The sequence below is a fragment of the Phalacrocorax carbo genome, chromosome 4 (genome assembly GCF_963921805.1).
Source record: "Phalacrocorax carbo chromosome 4, bPhaCar2.1, whole genome shotgun sequence".
Taxonomy (NCBI): domain Eukaryota; kingdom Metazoa; phylum Chordata; class Aves; order Suliformes; family Phalacrocoracidae; genus Phalacrocorax; species Phalacrocorax carbo.
In genome coordinates, this window is record NC_087516.1 from 58,479,762 (window position 1) to 58,491,881 (window position 12,120).

Sequence of the window (12,120 nt, forward strand, 5' to 3'; positions counted from 1 at the left end):
CTGGGTTCCATCAAGGCCAAATGCAACCCTTAGTTAGGGAACCTCCCCTTTTCTCCTTGTGTTGTTGCTGCAGTCCCCGGGAGTCCTTATCAAATTAGTACCACTTAACAAATACCGGAATATGTATTCTATACTTGCACAGTTGAACCGTCAAACAACCCCTTTGTGGCCATTTCAACATGATTAATATAGGTGTCTGATATCCCTAGATCACTGCAACCTCATATCTCCATGCAGGTGTAGTCCTTTTTTGTACTATTCAAGTGCCTGAGGACCTCTTGCCAGGGATGAGACAGGGGAGGTTATCTCCATAGCACCTTGCTAAGAAGCAACCCGCTACAGGTGGACTGCACAACAGTCTGCAAAGGAAAGGGAGCACTCACAAAGCCTCCTTGCTATCTCAGAAGGTTTCTGTCCATCCCAGGGACAACACCCTCTGTAGCTGCGGGTATTATTAGGCAGCTCCTTTCCAGTTACTCTTCTCAACAAGATAAGCAGAGTGTGGCTATAGTTTCCCACATGTAGGAACAAAAAAGACTGTAAATGCCCTTGAAAGACTACCTGTAACGTTTCATTAGATTTGGCCTAAAAGAAAAAAATGTGTGAAGTTTTTATGGCAATGCTTTTGCTACTACTCCTAATACAAGAAAAATCTACTAGTTAACAGTCCTGCAAAAACATATGGGTCGTGTAAAATTACACTTGCTTTAATATCTAGAGATTGCCTAAGAGAAGTGGTTCATATGTTAAGGGATTAGAAAATTGTTCTAAGTGCACTCAGAATTTATGATCTCATTTCCAGATCTATTGGTCAGACTTGTCAGTCGTCTACCATAATCCACTACTTCAATTAAAGAAGAGGTGAAGGGAAAGGAAAAGGAAAATTACAGACACACGTATAAGATGGAGATGACCTAACTCTGTATTATTCAACTGCTTAAGGAGAGAGCAAAGCTAATTCACTGCTGACATTCATCCGCTGCAAGATATTTCATTGTCCAGATGAGGAAAGCATTCACACACACACTTAATTTTAAGCATGTGCTTAACACTCACTGCCTTTTAAACTAAGAAAAAATATTAACTTGGAACTTAGTGCACTGCACATGCTGCTGTTTGACAGAGCGAGCTCACTGATTAAAAGGCTACCAAGACAGTAAGGCTTTTGTAAAGCCTTTGAACTACGTAACTTCTCAAAAGGGGAGGACTTGCATCACACATTCGAGTTCAGCTACTCTGCAAATCAACATGAATCTGTATGAGTAAAGCCAGGATTGCCAGCAGCCAGCTCGTAGCACAGCCCACCTCTTAAAATTATTACTCTGGTCTTCATTCAACAGTATCTTCTGTGTCACACTGCACTGAGAAACTGTTTTTTCACAGAAATTGGAAGAATGGACCTTTTGGTAGCAAAATACTAGCATGGGAGTCCCAGGCTGCACTGTACTTTCTAACTTTAGACAAATACCGCTCCAGTTCAACTTTATTTCTACCACTATTTCCAAGCTAGCAGAATTTGTTATTAGAAGAGATATAAACGTTCAACTTTCATCTGTTCAGTATTATATGAAAACAATACATTCTTTGCACATAAGGGAGTGCTTGCTAGTCAATATTAACCAACAATTGTGAAAACAAACAGAAGAATGTGACCACATTCCATTTTTATCTGTATGGTTTTTGTCCTAGTATCTAGGTTTTAGTTTAGTAATTAATTATTTTTTTTCTTAAAGGTCAAAAGCAAAATAGCCCAGCTACACTAAAAGTATGCTGACATCTTTACTGAAGTGGTAATAATTTAAGAATGTCTTCAAAGTTTTAGATGCCATAAACATCAAAATAAATAAAATAAACATAAAACGATAAATGGAAAATGTTAGGATTTGTTTTGAAAGTACAATTTAAAGCTGATAAACAGCATTTAAAGATGTGTTTGCATTTTCGCTTAATCAAAGGGAATCGCATATTTCTTTCTTCCTTATGAAACATGGCTGCAGGTAAGTATATGAGGTCTCCTAAAAATAGACAAACAACCACCTTGCCAATAGAGCTTAAAAAAATTCTACATCCCCAGAATTACACTTCAATAATCAGATGAGTTTTGCACATTTGACTTATTTCATCAACATCCCTTTTTTGTGCTCATCTGAGTGAAGATTTCTGGCTAGAGTTTTTGTGATGATGCTATTAAAAGTAAAGCTCTTGGATAAAATGGGAATCATCAGTTCCATTCTATTCAATGTGGTTTTCAACTTCACCCTGTCCAGTCTTACGTCTTACTGCATATGCAAAGGAAACCGTGCTACAAAGTGTGTCTTCACTGGCTTTTCACACATACTTTGGTCACAAAAATTACTTTAATTACGCACAGCAACAGAATCTGTGTCGACAAGTACCTAGCATTCATGTTGCAACTGAATGCAGCTATAAAATATGAAGAAAAAAAGTCACAAGTCTTAACGCAAATTTGTTTAATAATATTTTCTTATAGTTTCTTGAGTGCTATATATAGCTAATTCTAAGTATTTTCCCTTTGTTCTTCCCCAGCAGTCATAATACTCTGAATATTTTAAAAATAGGCTCCTAGCATTATCAGTATCACTAAATGAAGTAACGGATTATTGCATCATTTCTTAAAACCACTATAAAAATACAGTCTAATACTGTATATTATGCTATTAGAAACAATACATCCTTTTTGTTAGGAAAAAGGAATTAAAATTAAATTATTTGAAACTTCTTAGTGCTTTCTTCGCCAGGGCTTTTGGGGAGGGAGGCAGAAGAAGGGATTGTATAATATGATCCTTAAGTGCTACCACCTATTGTTGCTTAGACCCAGAGAACAACCTAAGTCATACATTTTCCTTTTGGTATTCCCTGCAAGTGCTTTCGGAGTTCACTAGGGATACTAGTGCTTGCAAGAACAACAGATGGATAATACTGTTTACAGTCAGGCAGGAATATTATTTAAACTTCACCACCCAGATTTGCCAACAAACCTTAGCAATGCTGTGAAACAGCCCTGCTGCTTTACTGCGACCCCTCCTTATGGACGGCTGTTCTGAACTATGAGCTAACTCGGTGATGGCACTGAAAGATGACACTGACTTGCCTGAGTTAGCATTTCCTCCTGATTGTGTTCAAGAATATTTGATTTATTTCTCTGCAATTTCATCCCCAACTTCAATTTCACATTATTCTCTACCTGCGTTTCCAGTCTCTTTTTATTCTCTATTTATAGGTTGTATTAACTATGTATTGGCACTGTACAAATACCCTAGATCAACATAACTGTTTGTATCATGGGACTGAGTTACAAAAAGTAAAAAAAAAAAAAAAAAACTACAGAAAAACTTAGTTTGTAAATATACTGTCTAAAGTTGCACACCATTAATACGCATTTCTCTCTGGAACCTATCAGTCATCATCAAATCTGAACATCAGACTTACAGCTTAATTAATTACTTTTTCTGCCTGTTCAAGTAAAACTAGAAAAAATTACTTCAGAGCACAAACCAAATCATACAGTCTTTTCCATGAAGCCAGCTTGAAACCATGGCTATGGATGTAAGGTTGCATATTGCTCATGTGAACAAGCCCAAAGTAGCTTTAATCAACAACATAAATAATGGCAGTGCTGACAAAGTCAGTGAACTCACCACTTGTCCGTCTCTCCCTGGAGCACCAGGCACTCCAACAGAACCCTGGTAGGAAACAGATGCCAGTGTTTAGCAAATTAAACAGGTCATGAAACTTTTCATCTCTTAATACAGTACTTGGAAATGATGGTGAACGCTTGCTTATTGTAACTGCAATAAATTTTTCACAAACTAATTTTTAATCTGAGCCAAGTTCTCTTTCTCAGCTGACATTTTATGCTAATTAGACATGTTCTCTTATTGTACATTTTCGTGACTGTCCCACTGTATGGCCTCTTCCAGAAACAAGCCTCTAGCTGATGGTTCCTTTGCAATGTTGTGGATAGTTCACAAGAAATGTAAGAATTACAATAAAATTCCATTTAATACTCTCTATAAATTTTGAGCCCAATCCTACACAATTGAACATAGCACCCGAACAAAACCATTAATGCTTCAAGAGGGATATTTCAAGCTCAATAACTGGTTGCACCAATCTATTTTAAGGCTTTCAAGAGACAATCTGCAACAATGCAGCCTGACAGTGAAAATTACAGATACACTTTTAAATTGTATCAGTATTACTCCAATCAAAATTTAAAAGCCAAACACAAGGAGCAGACAAAGGAAAGCAAAATATTAGCATTGACTTGTGACATCGGAGGGATCTTTTTACAAAACTCTCACACTAAAAGTTTCTGTATGATGGACAATATTTTTGAAGAAAATTGTGACTGTTGGTACAGATGTTCAGTGAAATCCTGAGGTATGAGGAAAGCAGGAAAACTGCATGGGTTTACACAGCATTCTCCTCTTTTTCTACAATAATGGTGTTGCTTGGCAAGGAAACTGAAAGTACATTTTCATTTTTCATTTATAAACATCGTAACAGGATACAAAAATGTAATAGCTAATTGAAAGGCTGGCACCCTAAAAAGAGGCCAGGGGACTGGGAAAGACAGAGGCTTTGTCAACAGTGAAATGCGCAGTTTCCCAGGACCCTTAAAACAAATAAGCACCCTGTGAATCCCTTCATGCTCCGCTTTCTCTGCATCCCACGAATCAGTGCAAGACATCTCCCCCTCTATTCATATTGGTTAGAGGTTTCACTAGAAATGGTTTAGGCAAAGGAGACCAACACCCAAAGGGAATGCATCCAAAATGGATGCACATGTTTGTCAATGAATAGAGTTGAGAAATCCTGTGAAACAAGAAAAGGAAGCAACCCATGAGGGCCTCAAAAAACCACCAACACTTGAATGCCCAGGAGGCTCCAGCTCACAGCAGAGCTGCAAATCAGTAAGAAATAATACACTGGCACCCCAGCGTATCTCCATGACCCAGAACGCTCTCCTCTTACTCCCAAAGCTTCCACTTTGGCATTCCTGTCGCCTCCTTTCGCTGGATGCATAAGCACGACTGCTAGTGGCTGCAAAGGGGCCCTAGTGAACATTTTCACATCTTTGTGTAATTTTTCCAGAAAACTAGAAGACAAAGCTCAGGAGGGCACTAAACCATTAGTCTCAATAAACTATCCTATTCAAAACAGTTTCTCCTCTCACTGACAGCCTTCTACAGCTGCTGATTTTTCTTATGAGACATAGGAAGTTAGAAAGTGTAAATAAAGCTGATTCTACCATGCCAGATATGCAAAAGCTCATCAGCACATGGGTTTTGCTGATGCTGTACATGTAAAATACCCTCCTCCCTGAGTCTTAGGGTATAATTTTATAATGGCAACTTAGACATCAGTACAGCTTTACACTGCTGCATTCCTGCATTGCAAACACGATGGGTAGTCGTCTCCTTCAGCCTGTAAACTCTGTACAGCGCTCAACTGACAAGATCCACCAATTTATATGTCTTCGTATTACATTTTTACACACCAGCAGGTATTTTTCCTTTTGTTCAAAAAGTTCCGTCTGGACAGATGCAAGCAAACCTTCACCTTAAAGAGCATTATCTCAGAGGGAAAAACAGAGAGGTGGCATTCTTCTCACATATGTTAATACTACTTATTACTTCCATCTTGCTTTTTTTCTTTACACAAATTAAGCCTGTTTTATGAAATATCTTCCATACAATTTTTTAATCTTTTGAAATCAACGAGAAAATTACTTGCCTTGGTGATGCGTGACTGAGATGCTGGAAAAGTGCCACTTACTAGCTGTTATTGCTGATACATCTAGGACTGTTTTAATGGTGTAATTCCATAAATCCTAAACTCACTCCATCAAACTGAGGCAGTCAGCTTTAATGAGCGTAAATAATGCTGAAAGCATTCCCAGGAAGTCAGGTCTTGGGTTACCGAAGGAACAGGAAGACACCGGCAGACCACCTGAACACTGCCAACCAAGCACCATTTATCAGCAACACCTATGTCCTTCGTTTCTCCTGCTCAGTTTTTTAGTCATATGGCACTGATCTACTTGAGTAAGGACATGCATTTAATCAGAAACTCTATCTCCCCACCTTTCACAACGTTTTAACTTTGGTTTCCTAGTCGTACCAGTGCATGAAAAAGAAAATTATAGTGACCTTTTCACCTGAAAGTTAAGCAGACAGATTGAAAACAGTCTGCTCTGCATTGCTTGAACTTCCTATGATGGGGGAAATGAGAAATGTGATGTCTTGCATTATATGGCTGCATTTTGCAAAAACAGAATTCAGAGCCTAAACTAACCGATTCAATGCGGTGTACAGTAGCTAATTCCATTCACCTTTTCAGCTCACCATTTGGCACCAGGAGGAATAATCACTTTCACAGTATTGTTGTTTATACTATACCTTTTGTCCTGGAGGCCCCTGAGGTCCCTGCAAAGGGAAAACAATTCAATTAACATCATAACTCTAGCCAATTTAAACTGAAATAACCAATTAAAACTGTCTTATTGTATAAGCATTCTGATACTGGACTGAAACAAGGTGATGTTTTATACATCAAGGAAAAGTAAAACTTTTACTTTTGTGCTTAAAATGCACAATGGATCTTTTCTCTTCTCTTTTGGAACTGATCTAACTACTAACTGGAAGACTCAGATTTCCCCCCCACTTCTAATCTGTTCTCTTCCAACCCATCTGTTTTTTCTAATACTGACACATCTGTCAGCTTCAAGTTGATTGTGGTTTTTCTGACACCAGCTAACAGCCAGTTGTGTGTCCAAAGTAATATATCTGCTGGGCAGCATAAAAACAAGGTTTACGCAAACAAGTATTTTTAAGATAGAGAGGAGCATAAACCTCAAAACCTCTTCACCTTCTACATATCAGCATACATGACTATGTCTTACCCAACATATGAATTGTGCCATCATTTGCAAGTTAAGAGAAAAATTATTAAGAATTAACTTCAGAAATCATTATGAATGCTCTTGGGAAGTAAAGAATCACCACTTGGTTCCCATGACCTGAGAAGGCAGGAAGAGATATCTCAGTTCAGAAAAGCTGAACTGCTTAATGTCATACAGGATTCAAAGTCTCATGGATATTAATAGGACCCATTTCTCATCTGGCACCTCTGAAGTACCCAGGTGGTTTATAGCCACAGTGGAGAGGGGAGGCAGCAGGGAAATAGATCAGCCGACCATGACTTTGACATTTTGGCAGACTGTTTAGGCAAGAGCCGTACTGTGTCCACTGGAGTTCTTACACACTCTTTTCCCCATGTTCCTACTATGGATGCTGGTGCAATCTGTGGGTGCTGGTGCTATATCAAAGCAAGGTGAATTCTGAGCCCATGAGGGTGCAAAACAAAAAGCCAGAACTGGAGAATCCAAATCCTTCTGATGTGTGAAAGAATAAAAGAAGAATTGATAGATATCAGAGCTGTAGTTATTCAGAAATTAATCTTGAACAAGAGGATTGCTGTTTCAAAATGTGGGGCCAATTTTATTTTTAAGGTAGCATGAAGTTATGCAGAATCCTCCCCTGTTGGTAGATGCAGGGCTTGCTGGAATATTGCTCTGATCCAACTTTAAACTGCTACCTTGGAAAAGCTCCACTGATGGTAATTCCAGTCCAGGATCCACTAGTGTGGATGAAAACCTTGCAGTGTTAAATGTGGATTCGTACATCTAAGGTTGGGCATCAAACTTGCAAAAGGCTTGCATAGGTCAGTGCTGCTTCTTGAAACTTTTGCCTGATTGTCTCAGCAGAACTGGGGTCTTGTAAGCATCTCCTTTTGACTGTAGGGACAGATTTCATTAAGAGAAAGCCACGTGTGAGGTCCAGGGTGACAAGTTTACTCCCTTGTCTTCAAAAGAAAGTAAAAGTACCCAAGAACTCAGCACTGGTGATGATCAGAGCAGTGAGTAGAGCATTGATCTGCTTTTTCAGACCGGAGAAAAATCCCCCAGCCCACTGTGTTTCAAAAAAAAATACCCCAAACCCCGCTGTTTAAATCAGATCTTCTTTTCATTAAGTGCCTGAATTCTAACCTTAAAATTTGCTAGAGGCTGAGGGCACCAGTAATACTGAATGTGGTAATTGAAGAACAGCCTATTTTTTAAGCATTGCTTGCAGTCTCCAAGAAAACTAAAGATGGAGAAAAAAACTAGATAAAACAAATCAAAAGGATGTTGGTAGGTGAGTGTGGCCTGCTGGGAAGCAACCACGGATATAACAACATATTCCACAAACAGGTTTTTTCCCTTTCTTCCACAGAAGCAAGTAAGTTTCTTCCAGTGTCTCCCCTTCTGTGAGAAAGATGCATGTTTGGCTAACTCCTTAAAAACTCCAAGAGATTAATGCTCAAACTAGAGCTTTCCTACATCATCATGACCAAAATAGGCTCCAAATGTCTACATCCTGGGCATCAGTTATCTGTTGACATTTCACATATTAACCAGTTGCATTCTTGGGGTATTTCAGGTCTTAAGAAAAATCCCTCCATCAGTAGGCTAGAATGAATACAGAACAACTGAAGACTACCTTCATAGCTCATACCTGTTACTTTTATGTCCAAGGAATGGATATTGCATCTTCAATTTCTAACTACTTAAGAAGCTGATAAAACCTAAAGACATTCAGCTATATCAAAGTACCATTTGGGAGCCCTCAATACAAAGTTACTATTTGAAGGTAAAATGATCATTCACTTATTAATACTATCCCCCAAAGTAAACTGTTAAATGTGCTGCTCTGTTGAGCACTTTGTGCCTGGTGCTTGCAGCTGTCAGCCTGTGGGATGGATATAATTCAAGGCATTGCAGATGTCTCCAAGAAAAGATCTATCTCCAGAATTCCCCCCTCACTGTTGCCATCATTCCAGCTCCTCCAGAGTAGTTATTAAATAAGAAAATATTTACAAAGTAGCATAGCCTTGCTGTTATTGTGCCTTTAAAATGAATCATTCAGAGAAAAGAAACAGCAGATAAGTACCAGTAAATATTTTATACAATTAGCAGTTTTCCATTTCTGGTACTTCAGCTTTTACTCAGCCTAGAAATGGCTCTGGTGCCTCATGCCCACTGAGCTACCTTGCCACTCGATGACAAGAACAGTCCTAACAATACAGCTACCTTCAGGCTTACATGCAGAAAATCTATTGCAATTAAAAGCTTACCTAAAGTGATGCATTTCACAATTTACACATGATAACAAGTGCTTCTTATCCTTTGAATGTTCAGATGTAAAACGCAGCTGAGCGGAAACAATTTTTTTTAAAGCACTGCTCCCTAGCATTGGGAAAGAAGCTCAAAGCCACTGGAAACTTAGCAGCTCATCCATTGACAGCTCCCATTCCCTCCCTATAAGCCTGCCAGCAGCCACTTAAACAGAAAACCTGAAATTAAATTACTAACAGAAAATAACTTCAAAAAACTGTAAAATGTTCTGGAATTGCTATAAAGTGCCTATTTTCTATGAGTTACCTACATTCTCTGAGCAAGGTACAGAATCACACTGGAGAGATAGAAATAAGCAAGTAAATACAATCTGGGAGAAAGAGAAGAACATGAAAGGATAAAATAAATAAATAAACCCCCAGACTTAAGTTTATTTCCAGAGGTATGATAGCATCTAGAAGAATCTATATAGGAAATTCAATATGACCATGGGGATTTTTTTTTCTCTGATTATTCTACTGAAATGGGGAGAGTGCTGTGTTGCCCACTTGATGAACAGACAGTAAGACCAGCAATCAAAATCTCTGTGTAGGTCTTGAGACAGGAACAGAAAGCAAGAAATCTGTGAAGGTTTCCAACCAACCCCTTAGATTGTTTTTTCTTTCTTTTCCAACTGTTCTGTGTTCCATAACAGCTGCAGCGGTATACTGGCCCTGCTGGTTGCTCCAGTACAACAAAAGGGATGCTTTGCAAATGCAGACTCAGCTAAACTTCACTTTGGATAGCTCTTCTGCCACTGGGTCCAGGCAGCACAGTGAAGACAGCTGCCACCACTGCTCCCAGCTCATTCCCCTCCAGCCCAAAGCCTCTGCTCTGCAGTGACCAGGCATGTACAAAACACACGGTAGTCTCCGCCAGCTGGAGGCTCGGCCTACTACCACAGGTAATAATATTGTCACTGAGCCTCTGTCACTATCAATCCCGGGAATATGAAGGAGGTAAAACAAAAGCCTTTAAGGCAAGAGCTACAGAATTCTTTCACCTTCTGCCTATATATATATAGGTATATGATATCTATAATTGATCAACAAATCACTCTGTAATAGTCTATGCAGGTGATGTTGATAGTAACTACTGCCTTTTGCCCGCATCATTGGAAGCTGCCAGAGCTTCCATGTACGGATGCTCAGGATGAGCTCCTAAACCATTGGTGACTAATGTTAAAAAACTCATTTTATAAAGAGCACCTGGGCTTCAAATATTCCAGTGAATGTTCAGGAAAACTGTTTGGATGAAGTGACTGCTTAGCATTTTTTAAAATTATGCTACTTTTCTTTAGATTGACACATGTTCACTGAGAAACTTCAGCTGAGAAGGCTCAAAATTTTGGTTGTGAGAGTTGCCCAGAACAGGAAGATAACTAAATATACTAAAAATTAAAAATAGTTCTCACAGTTTCAGATATCATGAACACTTCAGAAGAAACCTTTGCCATCATGTGCAATTGAGTAAACTAGCTAGACAGCTGTGACAAGCTATTGCAGGGCTTCACTGAATTAGGTTCTCATTCAAATACCTCCTCAATAGGAAGATGCAAAAAGAAGGTGCGTTGCTCCAAAGACATTCAACTGCTATCTGTGCTTCTCTGAAGATGAAGAATTATTTGATAGTTACTTAAGCCCTTGCAAAACTGGGTAACCAAGGAAGAAAAATTTTTTATAAAAGTCTTCTATGCAACTGTGTTTTTAAAAGGTAAAATATTTCCACTAAGAATGCCACTCTTCAATCAGTGTTTTCTGAAATCAACAAACCTCCAGAGCTTGTACCATATCAAACTTTGGCACCATAGAAATAATTGAAGTTGGACACTTCAGTTGGGCCTCGACAAATAACTATCTGGATTAGGAAAAAAAAAAAAAAAAGACAGACAAGACTTGAAAAGACTGACCTAAATGTAGTTAGAACAAATGTTCTGAGTCCAGAATTCTTCCCAGACCTCCCTTCTAATGTTAAAACTGTATTTTCCTTTTAAGCTTACTCTGTTCCTGGTGCTTTAGCAAGCTGCAAAATAAGGCATCATTCTGCCTTGTTCAAGTTGCATTTTCAACTGCACAGTAATCCAGGGTGTGATACTTCAGCAACAGCCTCTCAAATTTTTTTTTGTCTTCAAGTTCTAGTGATTCAGTTGCTTAACATTTAAAGAAATATATGAAATAGAAGGCTTGGCATTTTCAATTTGCAGGTCTGGGGCAGCAGTAATGATTTTTTTACAAGGTATCAGAGTTCCTGGAGAGTAAGCACAAACACCAAATGAAAATGCCTAACAAAAATATAATGAAAAAGTGAATGTTTTTGTATACCGAAAATCTGTACGGCAAAGTACATCACAATGGTGCAAAACACTGTTATCAAAAACTCTCTTATTCCAAAGCTTTGCAAAAAAAGGCCCTGTTGTTTAAACTTCCATAGTTCCTACATAAAGTAAAAGCTCTTTGTAACTAGGAGGCCTCTGGGAGGTACTGCGTCTATATTTCGATAGGACAAAAGTAGTTCTAAGACTGTCCCTGAGAAAGATATTTCCCCTTTGGTGCCTATAAGAATCATTAAACACTTAGAAGAGAATCATAGAATCATTTAGGTTGGAAAAGACATTTAAGATCCAGCCCAACTGTAAACCTAACACTGTCAAGTCCACCACTAAACTATGTCTCAAAGGGCCACGTCTACACATTTTTTGAACACCTCCAGGGATGGTGACTCCACCACCTCTCTGGGCAGCCTGTTCCAAAGCCTGACCACTCTTTCAGTAAAATTTTTCTTCATATCCAATCTAAACTTCCCCTCATGCAACTTAAGGCCATTTCCTCTTGTCCTATTGCTTATTACTCGGGAAGAGACCGACCCCTGCCTCGCTACAA

The 12,120-nt window shown here is 38.8% G+C and overlaps 1 protein-coding gene across 4 annotated transcripts in view; it reads right to left on the reverse strand.

The window, feature by feature from the left end:
• COL25A1 (collagen type XXV alpha 1 chain) overlaps positions 1-12,120 on the reverse strand; it is a 159,620-nt gene that overhangs the window by 76,195 nt on the left and 71,305 nt on the right. For all 4 annotated transcript variants that reach the window (XM_064450092.1, XM_064450091.1, XM_064450093.1 and 1 more), the window contains exons 9-10: positions 6,426-6,452; positions 3,660-3,704 (exon numbers count right to left, since the gene is read on the reverse strand). In XM_064450092.1, the coding sequence (XP_064306162.1) occupies positions 3,660-3,704; positions 6,426-6,452 (72 nt within the window). The remainder of the gene's footprint in view (positions 1-3,659; positions 3,705-6,425; positions 6,453-12,120) is intronic.